Source organism: Pipistrellus kuhlii, unplaced genomic scaffold (assembly GCF_014108245.1).
Source record: "Pipistrellus kuhlii isolate mPipKuh1 unplaced genomic scaffold, mPipKuh1.p scaffold_m20_p_10, whole genome shotgun sequence".
NCBI classification, from domain to species: Eukaryota; Metazoa; Chordata; class Mammalia; order Chiroptera; family Vespertilionidae; genus Pipistrellus; species Pipistrellus kuhlii.
The window spans coordinates 44,160,905-44,183,493 of record NW_023425405.1 but is presented as its reverse complement, the minus strand read 5'-3'; the positions used below and the strand labels follow the sequence as shown (position 1 = coordinate 44,183,493).

Sequence of the window (22,589 nt, the reverse complement as noted above, 5' to 3'; positions counted from 1 at the left end):
GTTCTGTCAGTTTCTCCTCTCTCCCCAAGAGAATAGGGCATGAATGCTTGCAGAGTGGAACAAGGCTGTGGAGAGGGAAACAGCTGATAAACTCATTTACAAATGAAGCATTCATGAGTCTTACCCAAAGGATTTATCTATGTTTTAAAGAAAATCCAGTCATTTGGGAAGAACTCATTTCCAGGAAAATGCTTTATTGTATCCCTTTCTTGGAAACATGTATGTGGCCACACGCTCACAAAGAGGTAGCCATCCCTGATGGTGGCTCAATATTCAAGATTATATATAGCCACCTCTATCACCATATGTTGAAACCAAAAAAATTGGTTGTGGGTGTATTGGTAAGAAAAAATGGATATTCTAATAAATAATAGTGGTAGTCCCAGATGGATGTCTTGTTCATTTAGAAAAGAACAGAATTTCATTTTCTCTGCCATGTCTTTAAAGATTCTCGTGCAATTTTGAATACAAAACCTAATCCCATAAGTAGTACCTAAGTGCATCCTGGATATAAGAGAATAGACTAATTCTTCATAATAAAAAATAAAAGGGAGGAAATACTGTCCAAGTACAGATATTTATGAACACAAATAACCCATCTCACCTCTGTAACCGTTATGAATTCTAAAATCAAATTCTTTGGTTCTTATCTCTTATAAATTGTGTAACTGATTGGCCAAAAGTAAATTGAAGAACATCTCAGGGTTCTTGAAAAAGACGGAAGAGAGCTACACTGAACATAATAATTTTAATTTGTTCTCTATTAACCATCAAAGAAGAACTTCTATAATGTCAACTGTTCCTCCACCAAGCAGTTAAAGAAAAAAAAAAAAATCAATGGCAGAACCAGGGCTGTGAAATCTGGCAAATGTTTCACACCATTCTCACCAGAGAGTATGCTGATAACCTGGTCTATCTGTGCTACAAAGCAACTAGACCCGCCCTATTGGCCTTAGGCCTGGAAGGATTCCTTTCATTTCCCCACTGAACTCTCCCAGTTGGCAGGAGGTTGTATTGTTGCCATGCCCAGGGGCTAGTTCAATATTATTTTGAAGTGAAGGTTGAAGCAAATAAAACAGAGAGAGAGAGAGAGAAATTTCCGGGTTTATAGTATGCTAACACTGAACTGAAACAAAGAAAATGAATTAAATACTTTCAAAATTGGCTAAAAATAGCTTCAAGAAAACTCATCAACAACCATGGAGTGGAAACATTGAATTAAAAGAACTGGACAGAGGAAGAACACACCCCCATAGTTGACAGACACATGGTGGGTAAGGGTTTGTTCTTTAAACAGAAAACCTGCATAAAAGAGTATCAGTCCTGTCATTCATTTGCCTTCTTTTCCCTAGCTTATGGCTGCCAAGATTTTCCAGTGTTCCAAAACAGGATATTCACTGTATTTGGAAGTAGCCTGGACATTCCATTATAAAGAAGGAAGCATGGCAGAAAAAGGAAACACACTTCACACATTTCTGCTCTGGGGAGACAGAAGAAGAGTGTTTCTGACCTTTTCTTGAACCCTGACGGTTCTTCAAACTCAGAATGTAATGTACTTTTTGGCATTAGACTACTGCACTGCTTTGCTCAGCACTGGCGGATTTACAACGTCATAAAGGGAATGTAATCAGTTGAAAATGAATTCATTTTCAAAACCTTGCTCCTTTTTGGGATTCAAGTTGATATACCCAGACAAATTTAGCAACAACTTGGCTTTTTGAGAGTTAGGCAACCATCCTGACCTCTTATTTTACTGAAATGTACTCCAGACCCACAGTGTTATGAATTGTTAACTCAGCCTCAAAGGAAGTAAACGTAAGAGCAGCCATAAACCAGTAAACCCCAGGGCCACACCTGAAGAGCAATGATTCATCATACTCCGTGACAAACCATTTGCACTTAATTTTATTTATTTATTTATTTATATATTTTTAGGATTTCCAGTCCTTTCGGGTAAAATGTGTAATTTCAGAGGAATTACACATAGAGATATTAGCCTGGAAAAATAAATTAGAAAGAAAATGTCTACTCCCAGAAAATGATATAGGAGCCAAATGCACAGTGATTCAAAAACAAACATTACAAATATGTAGCACTGATTAGACTCTGTTACCCAGCCTTTCCCAGCACGGCTACAAAAATAAAGTCCATCCATCTGTCAAAACAACTGCTCCATGCATGAAAATTAAAGGGAATTGAGGTGTTTTTAACTAACTTCCGATAATTATGCTTTTCACAAAAGAATATAATTTACCTCCAATTCCAATTACCTCCTCGCATGTTCTTAAATTATGGATGGAACAGTGAAATTTTGCTATAAATGAGTGAAAAGAGGAGAGAAGACTGTGAAGATGAACAATCTCTATTCAAATATATTCCGTTCATGATTAAATCTAACAACTTGTTCTGGTACAAATATAAATTAGCCCAAAATGAAGGGGTAGAGTACAGCATTGCCTCAGGTCAATGAACAGTCATTTAAAAAGAAAAAGAAAAAAGTCGATATCCCATCTGCAATTTACATAGAAACATTTTAACGCATGATCTTGCAGCTGGGGAAAGCCTGTCCCTATAATGATGGGTGGATTCATTCCTGCATGAAAATCCATCAATAAGCTTAATTTCTGAAGTTAATCTGTTGACTTTTTTTTTTTTTTTTTCTCCCTCTGGTCCATTTACTTAGCAAGCTAGCTGAATACTAGAATCTTCGTTCCAAAGTAGTAATCCGTAAGATTGTTCCTGTCACTCACCTCATCCCTCTCTCTATTTAGGCGGTCCCATACTTATCTAACAATAAGGTTTCATATCTTTTTCTTTTGACACTGTGCTGACATAAGACCTTCCATAATCATACCTTGACATCCACTGAAGGATGTTAGAAATCTCTTCTTTAAAGGGACATATCTATTAAAACTAAGATTTCACTATCTCCTATTTACAATATTAGCCATCTAATGTTGAACTTGTAACTTAGGTTTTAAACAACTGTCTTAGGAAATGGTGTGTAGGCTGTTTTGTCTTTCTTGGGAGGTATTTTTACCTTCACTAGTAAGAAGGATGGCATAATAAAATCAACTGACCTTTTCCACCTTAATCTTTTATTTCAATGTGAGAGAATTTTTTCTTTAATTCTGATTTAACTAAGACAACAAAATTGGCATTTATTTCATGGCTAGTTATTTAAATATACGTCTATTCATATAATCTTTAAACTTATATTAATTAAAAATAAATTTAAAGTGGTTTGAATGATGTGATAAACTAAGTAAAGACTCCTGCACTAAGCTACCAAATGATTTTACTGAAATGTTTACACCTCCAGATTGACCGTTTGTTTTGAAGTTTTACAAATTCTGCTTAAGATTTTATAAATATTTTCTTTTCAAATTACTTAAAACTTTAAAACTTGGTCAAAATTATTATATACATAGCCACCGTAGACCATGATATTAAGAAAAGTTGTGCAAAGTATTTCTCTTCAATTTAATAATTTTGAATAATTTCACTTTGAAATTCCATATGGACCAGAGAAGTTGATAATTTCTCCTTTTTGGCTTATATTTTCTTTTGTATTGTGCTATAAATATCATTACCACATTTGTATCATTCACTGGCTTTGATTGTTTGTGGTTCCTAATATGCACCTCCATAACCTTTCTTCATCTCATATTCCCAAAGTTCACGTTAAATCTATGATATGATGGTTAGTGTATCCCCATAAACAAGTAAAATTTCATTCAGGAAGATTATGAAGAAAATAAAGAAGCAAAATTCCAATGACAGCAACTTGGAACAACCTGCTACCTGTGTAGTGAGAAGACATTTGCCAAAACCCTGTTCCCAGAGGAATTGTTCAAACCATTCTAATGACACTTACAGAGTATAAATTCTTACTGCACTCTAAAAATAATACTTAAACTGATGTGTACATGAAATATGGTATCCATTTAAGTCTAAATATTCATTTGTTAATGACAAACATTTGAGTTGCATTTTAGTCATTTAAGGATAAAATGGAAATTTCTAATAAAAAGGAACACAATTCAAAATCTCCAAGCCCTCTGGAAGTTTTTATATAATGTTTCTATTACAAGGGCTAGACTTACTTTGCTAATATATACTTAAAATGCATTTAAATTTTAATCCTGAGTCTAAAAGAGTTCCAAACATGTGTTTGTGTGTGTGTGTGTGTGTGTGTGTGTGTGTGTATGAGACTTGACTCATGACAATTCAGTCACAATGATTACCAACGTATTTTGTTTTATTAGCAAAACATATGAATTAAAAATAAGAATAAAACCTAGTTTCTAAGGTAATTTTAATAGTAAAGCTTCATTTCCCATATATATATTTTACCTAAGATATAAAACCAATCCATCTAATTGCTTTGAAATATGTATTTCATTTCCAAATATGAGTTACATACATAAGCTGATAAAAGCAATTCATTAAGAACAACACCAAGGATATATAGCAAGCTTTCAATAAGTGTTAGCTATTATTATTACTACCACTTTTGAATGTCAAATTAAAACTATAATCCTATTTAATTTACCTGAAATTTACCCCCAAGTAGCAATATACTCACATCTTGGTGCACATAAAAATCTGTGCTTAGTTCTCTAATATTTAATAAATTAGGTATTCACTGGCCTTCATAAAAAATAAGTTATCTCTACCTAAAGTGTCATCAAGTTTCATCATGGGAATAATGTTTAAAAATGAATAAACTGACTATCGTCTTTCATTTGTGAGATCATTTTGATTGTCCACAAAACAACAGTTGTAATCCATACTGTCAAGAACTGTGAAGGGTCTGTGATTTTTGTCTTACTTGTAAAAGAAGTTACCCTGGCACAGTGTCATGGATGCTGGCAGAAGATATGTGTCTCCTGGGTCAGAGATAAAAGACTTCATTGCAGAAATGGCAGTACTCAGAGTATCAGCATTTCTTAATGCCAATTCCTCAAGCTCCAATTCCCTCTGGGCAGTGAGAAAAGAGCCAGGTGACACTGGCAAATGCATTTAGTTGTGTTACAGGAGAAAAGCCCTGGGTGGAGGGAATCTGAATATTTCACAATAGTCAAAGCATACTGGAACCTGAGGGAGGCATTATGCTCATTTTACCGGAGAGGAAACAAACCTGTCCTTTTTGCCAATGGAGACACCATTTACCTCTCAAGGCTGTTTGCAAACCAACCTTTTGCTTCAAGAGAGCCAGAGTCTTCCTACTCTCTTCACTGTACAAACACCCCTAAATATAGTCTGCCAAATAGGCAGTTAGTACTTTCTTCTCATCAGGTGCACAGAAGTGTGAGAGACCCAGGAAAAATTTTATCCCAATAGTTATAATAGGATTTAGAGATGTAATGAATCTTATGGTTGACTTTTGTAGAATGAGGAGGTTATTCTAACTATCCATTTGATAAATTTCTATAAGTCCTTGAAGTCTCTAAAATAAAATAAAAATATTAAACTCATTGTCAATTTTGACATTTGAAAAAGTAAATGAGCCGAGATCGGTTTGGCTCAATGGATAGAGCGTCAGCTTGGGGACTGAAGGGACCCAGGTTCAATTCCGGAAAAGGGCATGTACCTTGGTTGCGGGCATGTCCCCAGTAGGGGGTGTGCAAGAGGCAGCTGATCGATGAATCTCTCTCATCGATGTTTCTAACTCTCTATCTCTCTCCCTTCCTCTCTGTACAAAATCAATAAAATATATATTAAAAAAAAGAAAAAGTAAATGAAATTCAAGGATAACATGCATTATGGGCTGCACTGCAACTTAAGATGCTTGGGTAGCATCAACATCTCAAGTGCATTCATATGGCAAAAATTAGTGTTGCTAAGTTCCTGCAATTTGAGCCAGAATAATTTGACAAAATGTTATCATCGATGATAGCATCAAAAGTAAGTATTAATAACTAAGGACAACATTATAAAAATAAATCCTTCAAGAATTTAAAAAATGTCCCAAAATTCAGGTGCATGAAATTTTACACTTTGAAATGGATCCAACAATAGGAATGTTATGAGAATCTGATTTTTTTTGTTCATCTCAGATGGTTGAGATTTTGATTTCCAATATTATTCAAAATATTTCTAACAGTCATACGGTTGCCATTTGGTTTTATGGCAACAGTGCAAAGAGAGATGATTTAATAGGATAAACAAAGAAGAGTCAGAGAGCGAATGATTCGAAACAGATTCTTTTACCAGTTTAGCATGTATTCAGTTTTCACTTGCAAAACAGGGTCAAGGAAGTTAATCCCCCAATAGGAATGTTATTGTGAATAACAAAGTGGATTTTAAGCATCAGGGCTACATAAAAAATGAAAGTAAAGTGGATAATAGCAGTCAGAATGGACATATGTGGATTGCATTTATTTTAATAATATAACATATTGTATATTTTCCCCCAAATTATAACTCTCAAGTAACAACAATGGAAAAGTTCATGAGTAGTTCACTCTTGTAATATAGAAAAACCACAACAAAGGTTTAGAATCTACAACACCAAGAAAAGAAGGCATACTGGTATATATCCTGTATATCCACTTCTACAAGAGGGAAAAATAAATTTAGATTAATGTTGTTGTCAGAAATGTCATCAGCAGCCTCAGACACATGCATGCGTGCTCTCGAGAGATAGTCACAGAGCAGGAATATAAGTGATTGTGTCTTAAGCTGCAGATTCCCTCTTTACCACAAAGTCCATCTTTGTGGAAGAGCTGCTCGAATTCCAGTTGCTGACTTAACATATGTGTTTGATGCAGAACTGAGCCATGAGAAATGATGGTTTGTATCTTCCCAGCTGCCTGGGAGAATGGAGAAAGGGTTCAATTTTCTGTATGATGTTACACTCAGTGACACAATCTTCGCCCACTCTTAAGGTACATAAAGTTAGCCAGTGTCTTTGCCCTGCTTTTCTTACTGTGTTTGCCTATTGAGTCCTTGCATCTGAATCCAATACTGAGAGGAGAGCACTTTCCCCAGGACTGTTTGTTTAAAGGAGCCTTATTTCCGGAGGGCTTTCTGAGAGAACACTGAAGCCCAAAGAGAAAGGGTAAACTCAGTTCCAGAAACCAAAGAGAGCACTCAAGGAGGTCATTAGTTGACTTTTCTATAAATGCTCAGGTCAGTTCCTATTTTGGTTACAATTCTATCTTGGAGTCCTGATGGCTGCAAAAACCACTCAGGCCTCATTCTTGCGGTTTTCAGCATCACAAGAGCTCTTTGAAAGGCTTCACTGTCCATAAGTCACAGCTGACTATTATTTCCTCAAGAGTGCAGAATTTCCACCCAACTGTCCATGTATCACTTCAGAAATCAGGTGTTGAATGAAAATTATAAAAAAAAACAAAAAAAAAACAATTCTTTACCTTTCATCTTTCTTCCCAAGTGATTATTTCAGAACTTATTGGTAAAAAGAAGTATGCTATTTATTTAAAAAATGTTTATCAGGGAAGAAATGTTGCAAATCCCAGGGAGTCAACTAATTGCTATTCTAAAATTACATTAGAAAGAAATGGACAAAATATTGGTCTTTATCTAAATAATCCAAACATATTCAATATATGTCATATATCTGATTTAAATGAAATAAACATATATATTAAAGTACATAAATGAGTTTAAAAAATAAAATTAATTTAATAAAATAAATTATAAATGCATAAAAATATATTTTGAATAATAGGTCAGTAAAAAGTAATATTAAAAAATGCGTTACTAGAAATATAGTATAAAACACATTTTACTATGTAAATATATTTTTGTGTTTAGTGTTTAGAGCAAGAGGAAAATGCATTTTTTCCCCTCAACTAAAATATCTAAAATCTATTAAGTTTTCCTTTCATTTGATAAGTTATAAAAGAGAACTTAAAATCCACAACAATTAAATTGATTTAGTGCATAACAAAAAGGAATACCAAAGACAAATAATCTATCATATTACATTAATTAGTTGTTTTGCAAAGATTGGTTTGGCTAATATTGCCATACCATTGTACTTTTAAATATTCACATCTCTCAATGGACATATAATTACCTATCTTTAGCATAACATAGGAAGCATGATTTGTACATTTTCAGAATCTTTATTACAAGGTACTATAAAGTGATGTCTTAGTTCCTTTTAATTTAGTTTTATAAAACCTATAAGTGTTTTGAGTATGCCAGGAAAATATAATACCCTTCTTAGAGAGGACACTTCTGAGATTATGATCAGGGCTACTAATATAGTACTTTGAGGATCGTGACTATATTGCAGCTGCTGAATTAACTGCATCTGGGCTCACACTAGAATCTCTTGTTATATAGTACTGATAGCAGAGTTGGGGGCAGGACCAAAATAATTTCACTTAGAAACTGTCTAAGCAACATATACAAATAATAACAACACCAATAGTTAATATTTGTATGGTGCATTATGGTCTATGTCATAATTTTACTTGTGATTGTTTGAGTTTTAAAGAAATTCTGGGAGTTAGGTATTATGATAACACCAGAGTAGATAAGGTATTTTTTTTTTCAAATATCTATTGTTTATTATCTGTGTACTAGTAGGCAAGTTAAAATACATATATGCCACAGGACTCCAAAAACTTTATCAGAGGCACAGACATTTTGATTTTTGCTTCTAGGATAATATTCAAAATGCTCCAAAACTTTTGAATAAAAAAAAAAAAATAAGGTACTTGATCAAATACAATAAATACTTGGGAATATCAACATATAAAGGGAAGAAAGGAAGGAAGGAGGGAAGGAAGGTTTGAAGGAAGGAAGAAAAAGAAGGGAAGAAAATGTGGAAAGTAAAAAAGAAAAAAAGAAGAAATGGGAAAAGAAAGGAATAAAAAGAAGACAAGAGGGGTAGTTTAATTATGATGGCTCAGAGGCAAAACTATTTCATATAATTCAAAAGGAATTCAAGAAAAAATAACATATTAAAGCCAATTTATGCAAAGAATTGTCTTAAATATATGTGCTACAAAATTGCATTTTGTTATATATATATATATATATATATATATATATATATATATATAATCAAAGGGAACATAGTTTTGCTTTATTTATTGTTGGTATTTTACTTTATATAAAACTGTCAATACTTTACATAATAATAAAAATATACAAAATTAACTATTATTTTGTTTCTAAAGAGTCTTTAAATCCACAAATAAACAATGGTGTTAAGATAACACAGCAACAATGATTATAGAGTAATAAATTACTATATGCAATTACTAAAATTATTTAGTAGATTGATACTCACCAGAATATCTTTTCCAGCCCATTTGCATTCATCCCTTCTGGTGTAAGATACTGGCCACACAATCTAAGGGCAGAGAAGAAACATTGTTTTATGCCAATTAAGTTCTATTAGTATAAGAACCAACATTATCATCTGTCAGACCAGGTTGGGGCAACTGAGATAAAGAGAGGTCCAAAAAGCAAAATGTACAGTGACCTTTCAGTATAGAGTATGCAGTGGCTTCAGTTAACTGACATTATCTTAAATCACTCACTGTTCATGTACCCAGGTGACTTTGCTGTATATGAGAGCTGAGCAACACAGACATTCAGGAAGTCAATACAGCATGCCTTGTTTTCTTGTGCTTTGCTTTATTATGCTTCACATATGTTGTGTTTTTTACAAATTAAAGACAAGACCCTCCACCATCAAAAAGCTTTTGGCCCATTTCATTGGGACACCTGTTTTATTATAGAGGCCTAGAACCACACCTACCATACATCCCAGGTATCCTGTAGAACTAACCAATGTGTAGTGGAAAGAACTCTAAGGCAGACTGGGGAGAGTGATATTATCTTGAGAGAAGATGAGAATCTAGTGGAAGAGATCGATTGCTCTGCATCCATTTCCCTAATCCAAATCTCAGCATGACATACTAGAACAAACAGCTGATAGGATCAGAAAAACCCACCTTAGAGAGAATTTTTTTTTTCCCAAATAGGTAAGAGTAGCTTTATTTTACTTTCAGGAGATAAAGGGGGAAATAAAGCTGGATAGAGAGCTCTAAAAAATAGTCACTTTTTTTACTGTAAGTAAAACAAACTTATTAAGAAATAATTGTTTGTGTTGTCATCCCTTATATTTGGCCTTCATCCTTTCCAAAGTTCCTATATTTCATAAATACTGTGACAGTGGTAGATAACCAAGGTGTTCCTGGTGGCTTAGAGGACTATGGATTCCTTTCCCCCCAATCATATTAAAGCTTATACCTTATCTAAATTCTAATAGAAGCTTTTAATTTCCCTTAACAAACCCAATGACATCTATCTATATTGGGGCACAACAATTTAATTTTTGATATTTTTATAATAGATTATGCCAGTTAAAATATTGGGTGTTTATAATGTTTTCTCATTTTATAAAATTCATCTATAAGTATAAATAGGTGAGTGAATATATCTAATATATAGACAATATGAGTACATATCACTTCAGAATATATTTTTAATGTATTTAAATTTATTTTTCTGAATAGTCTTAACTTGATATATTCAGTTAGTTTTAAAATTGAAAAGAGCTGAATTATCTTATAAGACAGCCTATTATTTTATAGATGAGAAAAATCATAGAGCCATATGCCTAGGACAGTGGTCAGCAAACTCATTAGTCAACAGAGCTGCAAACCTCGGCTCCCAACCAGACAGTGTGACAGAGGTTTGCCAATCTGTTGACTAATGAGTTTGCCCACCACTGACCTAGACTCTTGATTCCAATAATTACAGGTTGATGTTGTTCCTTGTGACTAGGATATATCTTGGTGTCTCTTCTAACAATGAGACTTGTAATAAATAGGGGTGGGCAAAGATAGATTTATAGTTGGGATTATACTAAACATTTTATTCTTGTATTATTATTTACTAAGTATTGTATCATTTTCTGTATTAACAACTGTAAATCTACAGTTGCCAACCCCTGCTATAATGATATAATAAATCAAAGTTAGGTGACTTGCACAGAATGATAATGTTATAGCTCCTGCTCTTGAATTTAAAATCATTATTCTAGTTATAGAAGACATAATTCTAATTTTGAATCATCCCACTTCAAACATATTACCTAATTTTATATCACACTGCCTATGAAAGTAAATACAATTTATTTAAGGATTTACATCTGTTTGAATATATTTGTCTATTAAGCTCTTTGGACCCTATTTTTTAATATATATTTTATTGATTTTTTTACAGAGAGGAAGAGAGAAGGATAGAGAGTTAGAAACATTGATGAGAGAGAATCATTGATCAGCTGCCTCTCGCACCCCCCTCCCCCGCCCCGGGGATGTGCCCTCAACCAAGGTACATGCCCTTGATCAGAATTGAACCCGGGACCTTTCAGTCAGCAGGCAGATGCTCTATCCACTGAGCCAAACCGGTTTTGGCTGGACCCTATTTTTAATGTTCTTAAATAACTTATTTCCTAAGCATCTACTATTATTATAAACTCTATAAGAAATAATATAATATCATAATCCTTGAGGAAATTATAAGATGATGTTAAAGATAAGATGCATGAACATAAAGGTCAAAGAATTAAGACCAGAAATACTGAGTGAGGGAAAATGTTTGACATAGAGTATAGCATTTAGTTGCAGTAGCACAATTTCCACAAAATTTTCAGTCAATGTTTATTTTCAAAACTGTATAATTTATTAACCAAATAAGCTGGAAACACTATGAAGGATAAGGATAAAACTGATAAATAGTGTCTAAGTGACCCCATATGCAAAAGTCTGAAAATTGATCTTCCAGATCAGGATTTGGCAAACATTTTATTTAAAAGGCCAGATAATAAATATTTTAGGCTTTGTGAGCCAGATGATCTCTATCACAATTACTCAAGTCTGCCACTGTAGAATAAAAGCAGACATAGACAATATGTAAATGAATATCTGTTTTCAATAAATTTTATTTACAACCACAGTTGACACAAGAGATTAAGCATGTGCACAGTGATTGATGAACTATGTATTTGCTGGCAATATAAAAATTTATACATTTATATTAATACACACATATAGCATACACATAGATACATATTGTATATACATGAATTAAATTATAACATATTTCTCTAATGGTTCAGGAATTTATTTTATGCAGGAAAATAGTATAAATATATAATTTAAAAGACAACAACTATAGTTTCTTTCTTGAATATTTTTATGGTTTACTGCAGCTATTGATTTGTGATGGTCAAATCAATGTATTATTTTTGTTTGTATCTGAAAAGATAAAGTATTAACTCAAACAAAGTTTCAGTTGTCACTCTGTTAGATAGCTAGAGAATTCTTGAGATGTTTTAAAAGTACCACAGTGCACATATTAGAATAAAGATACCTTTTGATAATCCTTGATATTAACCAGGTTGAATGAAAATATGTGATCCTTTGCTCCAACATACAGCCTGCTTCGTTCCTCATCCAAAAGAAAGGTATGGTAATTGGAGCTGTTGGCCAAGCCATTGAAAGTGATAACATTGTTGGATTCCAGCATTTCTGCAAGTAACAAAACAAGACATTGGGTGTTAATCTGAGGTCCTACATGAGCACAGACTTAATACATGGTGATCTGGCTATAGTTAACAATCAATGATTTATCTTCATTGAACTATATAGAAGCCATTTTTCTTTAAGAAATAAGAAATATATAGAAACCCTTTTTCATTTCATTGAGATGGGAATTATACTCATTAGTTTGCTGAAGGAAGGGAGAGCTATAGCTTGTGCTCACAGTGGTTTGAAGGAACCTCTTTGCACTTAGCAATGGATTAGAATGGTTGGTATTCTATATAAAACATCTTTAATTTTACAGATATCGTTGTAAGTTCCTTTTCTTGCAACCAAATAACTATCTAGAAGAATAAGCATTAGGGCCATCAAAGCAAAGGTAGTGTGGGGATACACTATTTAACATCCTATATTGTTTGAGACCTCATTTTATTGCAGAATTTGAAACTTTTTGCCTTGGACAGACCCCCTGATCAGGGAACAAGGTGCCCACAATTTAGTTTGGGACAGTAAATTTCAATTCCAAGCTAAGACTACCTTCCATGTTGGTATATCCCACATAATACACAAGTGCCCTGGACCAAATTGTGAGGAAGGGGCAATGCATTTTCCCTTAAACATGCATGTAAAACCTCAAGACTAGGCCCCTCTGTGATATTAACCTTTTGTTTACTTGGTATAATATGAAAAAGTATGTGTTCACAATCTAATCTGATGAATCATTTTTTTAGTAATTTAGTGGAGTCATTCGACTACTAATTCAACAAATACATATTCAGTCCTTATTATGTAAACACATAGGCATTGGCTAAGAAGTATGTGAAAGTAGAAAAGATTAGTAGAACCTTTCTGGAAAGTTACACAAATGGCATCAGAGAAGCAAAACATGAAAAGAACAACAACAAAGAGAATACTAAGAACTAAAGAAGCTAATAAGGCAGGTGGGAAATTAATGTCACAAAAAGACGTGAATAACCCTTGGAGAAAGGGTGTGGCCATTAAATTTGGCCTTAAGTAATATACTAGAAGCCCGGTGCACAAATTTGTGCATGGATGGGGTCCCTCAGCCTGGCTGACGATTAGGAGCCAATCAGAGCCAGCTGGCAGCAGGGAGGGACTGGGGGAGGTTGGCTGTGGAAGTGCACAGACCACCAAGGGACAGCTCCTGCATTGAGTCTCTGACTTCTTCTGGTCAGTGCACATCATAGTGACTGGTCAACCAGTAATGGTTGCAGGGGCTTTTATATATATAGATGGGACTTTCAACAGCAAAAAGAGGTGTAGCAGAACATTCCATGCAGAGGACATGAATAAAGACCAGGAGGAAGAAATAAGGAAAATATAAGAGAAAGAAGTTTTAAGTATCTACTAAATACCAAAATATGCTGAATGGTTTATTAAGTAGACCCATTTAAGCCTCATAGCAACATTATGAGATGAAAAATTTCACCCCCATTTTATCTCATGAGGAAATTGATTAAAAAATTACTAAGAATATCCTAGGTCATAGAGCTGGCTTAATGTAGACTCAAGGTATCTACCTTAATCTGATGGCAGAGGCCGGGTTCTTTATATCTTGCTCCATATTAGTTCTAGAATTTTTGAGAATACCAAGGACTGATTGTTGAGCAGAAATGTAAAAAATGTAAGAATGAATTTTTGGGAATATAAATAACTGACTGTTGGGAAGTTTGGTTACCTCTCATTGGCACAAAACTTGTCTTAGTTAATAGGCTTGTCAATATTTATATTATTCTATTTGCTATGCATTTGATTTTTTTTATTACTCTGTAGGTAATTTTATCTACAACTATTGCTTTCAGCACTGGAAATATTTTGACAAAATTCATATCTTCTAAGATAGATTTCCCTTCAAAGGCCAAACAAAGACTTACTAGAGACCTCTATTTAGATATTGTACAGAAATCTCAATGTCTGCATGACTTAAACAGAACTCACTTCCTGTTCTTTTCTCCATTCCTGACATCATCACCTTTCTGTATATTTTCAAATTGGTTGCAAATATCACTCATCCAAAAAATCCTGCAAGCCATAGCCTCTTCATCATCCACAGATCCAATCCAGTTATTTTTAACACTAAAGCTTTGTTTAACACTATAATAAGTTTTGTATCACTTCAATTTTATTTAACACTATAACAACTTCTCCTAGAGTTTCTTTTGCTTATATACTCACTGTCACTGTCTAGTTCAAATCATCATGATTTGTTATAATTATCTTTCTTCTAAACTTCCTTTTTGAGTTTAGATCAATAAATGATGTTACTTATGCACTACCGGCAAAAGAATGCTTCTACAAAACCAAATATGACTTGTTTTAGGTAAATTTGAGAAAAAGCTTCCATTGAATCTCATAGAAGAAAAGTAAAGAAAAATGGGCAAGAAAATATTTGCATTAAATGAAGAGAGGAAACAATAATAATGAAATATCAAGCCACAAATCTTTAAGAGAATATATCCAATTCAGTGAAGCCTAAAACATTTTAATATAGAATTCTGAAGTTTGGCACCCATCCACATATCCCAGGAAGGATACAATTAGGAATAAAGGGGCTACAAATTATACAACTTATATTTACAAATGATTTATTATGAAAACACACTTTAGGAGTCCATATGATTATAAAACTGTTGGAAAATATCTATAAAAATTGAAAGTATAACTAAAGTACAAAGTCAGCCTGATGATGATGATGACAATGATGATGATGATGATGATGACAATGATCACAACTAACATGTGCATGCCAGGCACTGTTTTAATCACACACACATACACACACACACACACACGATATGAATTGTGTGTGCATTAACCATTATCAAAGGAAACTACTGTATAAAATACAGTGAAGGGAGGAGTGAAAGGTATGAATCTGAGACAACTCCACAGACTGTTTTTGATGGGAATTCAAAAGAAACACCAATTATCAAAATATGAAAGAATGAAGAATATATTTTCCCAGAAGAAAATATATAAATATATAAAACATTTTGGAGTTTTTTTTTATTCAAAACAACTATTTATAAACTCTTCCAGCTCACTCCCTCATTGTCATTAAAGGAGATAGGAGGTTTACCAAAATGCAATGAAAAAGCACAGGAAAAAAAGAGGACTTGACCTAGCAAAGAGAGTTAATTCTGTTCGTCAAAGTTCCAAACTAATAAGAAAATCATTGAAAGACAGAAAATAAAACCTGAAAACAGACATGTCTACAGCCTAAAATATCACCATCCTCCAGGAAAACCTAATTTTACAGAAGGGTCAATTGTGGAACTTCCTAATAAAGTAATAATACATTTGGGCTCCTTAATAAAAATAAATCAATAGTACTTGCTTTATAGTACAATAGCAATAACTACTAATGTCTATAGCTTACAGCAATCATTTAACTGGTCCTCTATCTTCAATTTCTCTCAACTTTAATACAATCTTTTAGACATAATCTTATAAATTATTATGAATATATTTAGCACAGTGCCAAATGTATTTAAAAAATGTAATACCCTATTTCCCCAAAAATAAGACAGTGTCTTATATTAATTTTTGCTCCCAAAGATGCGCTAGGTCTTATTTTCAGGGGATATCTTATTTTTCCATGAAGAAGAATACGGTACACATTTATTGTTAAATGAAAATAAAGGAAATTTATTACCTAGATACGGTACGGTAGTATGGTAGTTGTCAACACAAATCAGACAAACTGTGAATCCTACAGTATCAAGAATTTACTCATTTATTCAATGACAATCATGTCATCATCTTCTGGAACATCATCATAAAAATCCAATTCCTGAATTCCCTGGTGAATTTGTGACTCCATTTTTTTCAGAATCAGTGGACCAAATCTCTCATGTTGGGGGCCTTATTTTCGGGGGGATGCCTTATATTTCACTCAGAAGGAAACCTGTAAGTAGATCTTATTTTCAGAGGATGTCTTATTTTCGGGGAAACACGGTAGCTTTATTTAAAAAAAAAATACACTTTCAACTACCACCATTTCTTTAGCCCCATCTCCCTAATAAAAGTTGCAATCCTGAGCCTCCTTTGGTAGAGTATATAAATCCTGTTTTCAGAGTTCTACCTGAAATGTCCAGTTTACTATTTTCTAAACCTAGCCTGTCCCCTCTTGCATCTAATTTATTTCCCTGTTAATGGTGCTTCCAGGTACAGTGAGAAGCCACCTCTCCCACAAAGGCCTTGAGGATTAGGAGGTACTACTCCATCCGCTGATCCCCCCACCTGCTTTGATCAAGACACATTAATGCATGAATTGCATGCCACTCATCTGCTTGGGTATTCGGGTACCTGCTTTAGTTCTCCATACAATGTTAGCACAGTGCCATAGAATCTAATTATACGTAGAGGAAATAGTTAATTAGATAATTAATTGTTGAATTTGAGAGCTAGAAGAATCTGATTACTTCCATTAACAAAAAAAAAGTGTAGGTGACTTTTATCCTTAGCAACTGCACAGGGCTGATTTAAATTCAGTTCTACTAGCTCTCAGTGCAATGTGCTTTCTAAACAAATGTCTAGGAAAATGTGACTTTAATTTTTCTCTATATGTTATGTTGCATTATTCTTGATATTGATCAGTTTTTGGTACAAGTATATGCTGAAAAAAAAGTTGCCAACAATTTAGAAAATAACTAATGCAGAATATAATTTTTATATCTTGGAAAAATAATTAGTTTACATGGCATTGTTACATAAAGCAACTAGCTGTTGTAAAGTGGACAACAATGGTTAATACAAACGAATTGTAATTAAGCATTTATGTGCAAAATGATTAGTCAGTAAAACTTTAGAATTAAAGTGTAGATCCTTTTCTTAGAGTTCACATTGATTTAATTTAGTGCTTCCAGAGATGGGATAGTAATTCAGAGACTGAAATTTTGTTTTTGATTCTGACTTATGTCTTAATTACTTATAAGGCTCCTTTACAGTCAGGGTTCTGTTATCAGTCAGCTCACCAGCAAGTGATCATTAAATGCCTCTTAGTAGTAAGCATTTTATTAGCATTAGCAAAGTGGAAAAAAGAAAAGAGGAGGGGTGTTTCTCTGATTAACACAATTGAAAGTGAGTTCTTTTCTAGACGTCTTGGTCAATTATTATATATACATACTAGTGGCCCAGTGCACAAAATTCGTGCACTCAGGGGGTCCCTCAGCCAGGCCTGTGCCCTCTCACAGTCTGGGAGCCCTTGTGGGATGTCTGACTGATGGCGTAGGCCTGCTCCATGCAGGAATTGGGCCTAAGGCATTAGTCAGACATCCTTAGTGCTGCTGTGGAGGCAGGAGAGGCTCCCACAATTGCTGTTGTCCTCACCAGCCCTAAGCCTGGCTCAGGGCTTCTGGTTGAGTGATGCTCCCCTTGTGAGAGCACACTGAAGCCCAGAGGGCAGCATCTGTCTCCTGGTGGTCAGTGTGCATCATAGCAACCATTCATTCTGCCATTCGGTTGATTTGCATATTAACCTTTTATTATACTAGTATAGGATACCAGGCCATAAGGTTTGGTCTACTCACAAATTACTATCACATTTCAGATGACTATAAAAAAGCAAATGTCTTCTTATACTTAAATATTATATGCTTCATTTTTCAAGTAACAAAACTATGGAAAATATTCACAAACAGAGAATTAAATAGCTGATAAATCTCTTAGTTACCCACTATCCTGTTACATATGCCCAGTATAAAATTTTTTAAAAACTGCCTAAGAAGGATTTCTTTGAATTATTCTAATGCTGAGCTAATAAACTTCTATTGAATAAAGAAATTAAGCATTTCATCAATATTTTTCCATCACAGGACACATTTATGTGAGTAACATACTGGAGAACATATTTATTTCAGTGTTTATCGAGACAGGAATCTGTTCAACCCTTGAAGTTGGAATGTAGAGAGAAGGGCACAAAGAAGCCCAGATGATCACGGAGACATTCTCAAAGATCCTTCAAGTACCCACGTCAGAGGAGCAGGTTTATCTGGCTCAGAGTAGGAATTACCCAAACCCTAAATTTGGCTAACAGAAGGTGTTTACTACATGTGTATAAAATAAATGAATAAATTGATTTCTGGGTAGGTGGGTAAGATGCATATGTTTATGAGTGTGTGATAGTGCATGTGGATTAGATAATCCATAATTTATCCTGTTGTTCTGACTACTTCTAATCACTTAATTTTCTAACTACATAGTGTCCGGGTGGCACAAACAAAAATATTTTATGATTGTTAGTAAAAAAAAAAAAAAAGTTAAAGTTGTCACCAGACAGCCTATTATAATGTTTCTTTTGGGATGGGGGAGAAGGAAGAGAGGATATTCATATAGCATGTTAAGACATATTGTACCCCTTTAACTGAAATAGATACATTTTGATTATTCAGGCTTCTGGCTTTACCCATAAAAGGATTTCACTGGAATCATATTCCCCTGGAGAGAGGTGGGAAGGCAATGGGAGAGAAGAGTGTTGAAAACCAATGAACTGAAACATCTCTAGATAAAATCATACAATGTGTTCTGGATATATTCTGATCTCAGTGACAATAATATTCTATTTATGATGGACACTATAAATATTTATCCTAATGACTTTTTTTTTTTAATCTACACAAGTAAAATGGGGGAAATGAAATTACTACATCGATAATTTGGGCCAAATTTGAATTGTTTTAATGCTGAGCAAATGAGCTTTCATTGAAGAAGGAAATTGAGTAGTACATCAAATGTTTTTCCATTACAGGACACATTTATGTGGGAGTAAATGTGGTAGGAAGTTATACGGACATAAGCAGAACAAGGATGATGGCCAGGTACAGAAGGTCACCAGGGGTGAAAACCCTGCTGGCTTAGCAAAGTTCAAAACTGGGAAAACAAGGACCGTGACCCCATGGTAACTTCTCCTTCCCTAGAATATGGTTGAGTGTGTGGTTTAGCCCTCTGACCTTTCCTCCCCTTGCATGTCGCTAGTCATGCAGTAGACCCCTTGGAAGGAGGAGCAAGGGGCCAAAGAGTGGTCTCATGGGACTGCCATTCAGGCCCTTATATAATGACTAAAGGCCCTAGTCATGAAAATTCATGTAAGAGTAGGCCTTCCTTCCCTCAGCTGGCGGCACTGGCTTCCCTCTGGCACCTGGAACCTGGACTTTACTCCTCTGGCCACTGGCAGGCACCCAGGACCTGGGCTGGCTTCCCCCAGGGTGGGGCTTTGTCAGGAAGGATGTTGTAATGATGTCCAATCTAATTAGTATATCACCCTTTTATTATTACAGATTCCCTCAAGAATTAACCCCTAGGGATAACATCTAAGAACAGTTTTGTTTCTGCTCCAGGCCCAGAGTAGCAGAAAAACCAGAAAAGAGATGCCATGGCTGACATTAGGACCAGCTGCAAGGACTAATGATCTCTGCTTGGGCACCGATGACTCAGAGATTCCCTAGGATGACACAATAAAGCCAACATGTTTGTTGAAAATCTTTGCTCTCTCAGGGGTCATTAAATCAAGTATATGCCTGAGTCACATAGGACAGCAGACTCTAAGGATTCTGTAGACCAGTGCAGGACACACAGATATCTATTGTCATAAGAACAAATATATAATTCCGAATCAAATTTAACTTTTTCAAGAAAGTAGCATAAGTCAATGTATTATTAAACGTCCTTCTATTCTTCATAAAAAAAAAAGTCATTGCTTTGCTTTTACAAAGCAACAAGAACAAGCAAAATGAAAACACTAATGACAATGTTAGAATATGTAATAAATGTTGTTTAGAGTGAAAGATGATCTTTTATTCTCTGCTGAACACAGCACACATTAAAAACGAGATCTTCCCCTTATTTTGAATGCAGAGATAACAGGAGTATAATTTGCCTTTAAAGATGAGTTAGGGGAGTCATATTGTGCTATATAGTTCTAATGTAACCTTCAGCGTGGTTCAATGTGAACAAAAGAGCCAGGTAACATTATCTAAAGTCACTGATATCTTAATCCTTTCACTTTACTGATACTTGTTTATTTTGTGTATAAACAGTTAAAAGATTATCTCTGCCACTCGCATTTTTACAACAATATTGCCATTTCTAAATTTTGTATTAAATAATTGAAAATAATTTTATACCTTCAAAATTGAAACATATTTATTTCTTTAAAAACACAGGATGGGGCCTAAACTGGTTGGCTCAGTGAGCATCGGACTAGACCTGAAAGGTTCCTGGTTCAATTCTGGTCAAGGGTATATACCTTGGTTGCGGGCACATCCTTAGGTGTGCAAGAGACAGCTGGTCGATGTTTCTCTCTCATCGATGTTTCTAGCTCTTTATCCCTCTCCCTTCCTCTCTGTAAAAAATCATTAAAATATATTAAAAAACAAAACAAAACAACACCAGGATGGGTATTTTTTTCAACTTTCTCTTCAAATTAGCAAATTGTTATGAAAATAATGACCTATGAACACTACCTCACAAAACTTACTTTAAAAGCTGATGTCACATGTTTTGCTATATCCCTAAGTGGCAATACCTTTTTAATAAGATTTCTAAGATTTTAAAATTTAATTTTAAATTTTCTTGTAGGATAATTATGTTTTAAAGGCATTTGTTTCTTATTAGGCTAAATGCCATTACTGATAAAACTCAAAATAAAGTGATGTATATTTTAAATTCTGGCTTTTCCCCAATTATAATTTGCTTTATCATTTCTAAACACTCAAAAGGGAGAAATTACTTCTACTTGAAAAAAAATATAGTTTAAAAGTTCATAGCTGAGTTTCTTTGATGAATTTAATGACTTCCACCTCATTTAGTAAATCAGAATCTAAAAAAAGCTACACTCACCCCTCTTGATAGGCTCTGGAGTTTATCAGCCCTGGTTTGCCACTTCATTAGCTGTCAAGAAGCAGTAAGTGATATTGCGATGAAAGTCTCGATTCAGGTAGTTGAAAATGCTCTTATTGCAAAAGTAGCAATTATCAACAGATTTGAAGTAAAAAAGGGGGTTTATCCGGAAAAGCACATCATCTAAATACATGCAGTTGGTTATCATCTTTGTAGACATCAAAGAAGGAGATGTTGTTTGAACTATCAGTAGTTGTAACATTTATAAAAAGCACACACATTGATTTAATATTCACAGCAGCAGAGTTATAATTGACCTTAAAACTTTTACCTTACAGTCTTCTGAGGGCGACAAAATAATGATGAAAATGCATATATTTTTCAAAAGGAAGAGCCTTTTGAAAAAGTTGAGTTTTTAATATCTGTGTTTAAATGCATTCTTACACTTGGTCTTAAACTATTATTGTGGCTAGTCTTGTCTTAAATGTGTGTGTGTGTGTATATATATATATATATATATATATATATATATATATATATATTGTTTTTGTTAAGTAATCAGTTCTACCACAAGCTTCCCCTTTAATGTCAATATATTATTTGAGGTTCAAGTGTTACTTTAGTGAAATTTAATTTGAATTATATAGGCTTTTATTTCCTCTCTACCTTCTACCATATTTCTGTGGCTAGTAAACAGAAAACTAAGCAGGAAAACCATTGGTGTATAAAATCTTAAATAACCCAACAAAAATTAGAATGTATTTTCTGGTAACATTTACATGACATTATCTGTACATTAAGAACTGCTGACTCTGTCTCCACCTAAGGAGAGCAAACATACGTGTTAATGAATGGATAATCCTACAGTGTTATGACCCATAAAGGACGAGTTTTCTTTGATGTGCAATGGAATGCAGGATTCCACCAGAAAATAAATTTGGGAAAGTATTAATTATATCACTATATTATACTTCAAATGAACACATTAAAGACTATTGGAGATCTAGCTATAAGGAATTTTGCTTAGGGAAAATATTAAATCCAATGATTCCCAACTGTGTATCTACACAGTCTTTTCAAAATATATAAAAGCACTCTAACTCTTGCCAAAACCAGTTTGGCTCAGTGGATAGAGCCTCAGCCTGAGGACTGAAGGGTCCGGGGTTCGATTCTGGTCATGGGCTGATC

At 34.2% G+C, this 22,589-nt stretch overlaps 1 protein-coding gene across 4 annotated transcripts in view; it reads right to left on the bottom strand.

Annotated features, from left to right (window-relative positions):
• The window catches only part of SEMA3A (semaphorin 3A), a 352,298-nt gene that overhangs the window by 115,653 nt on the left and 214,056 nt on the right, over positions 1-22,589 (bottom strand). For all 4 annotated transcript variants that reach the window (XM_036429563.2, XM_045578494.1, XM_036429567.2 and 1 more), the window contains 2 exons: positions 12,373-12,530; positions 9,278-9,340 (listed from right to left, as the gene is read on the bottom strand). In XM_036429563.2, coding sequence (XP_036285456.1) covers positions 9,278-9,340; positions 12,373-12,530 — 221 coding nt within the window. The remainder of the gene's footprint in view (positions 1-9,277; positions 9,341-12,372; positions 12,531-22,589) is intronic.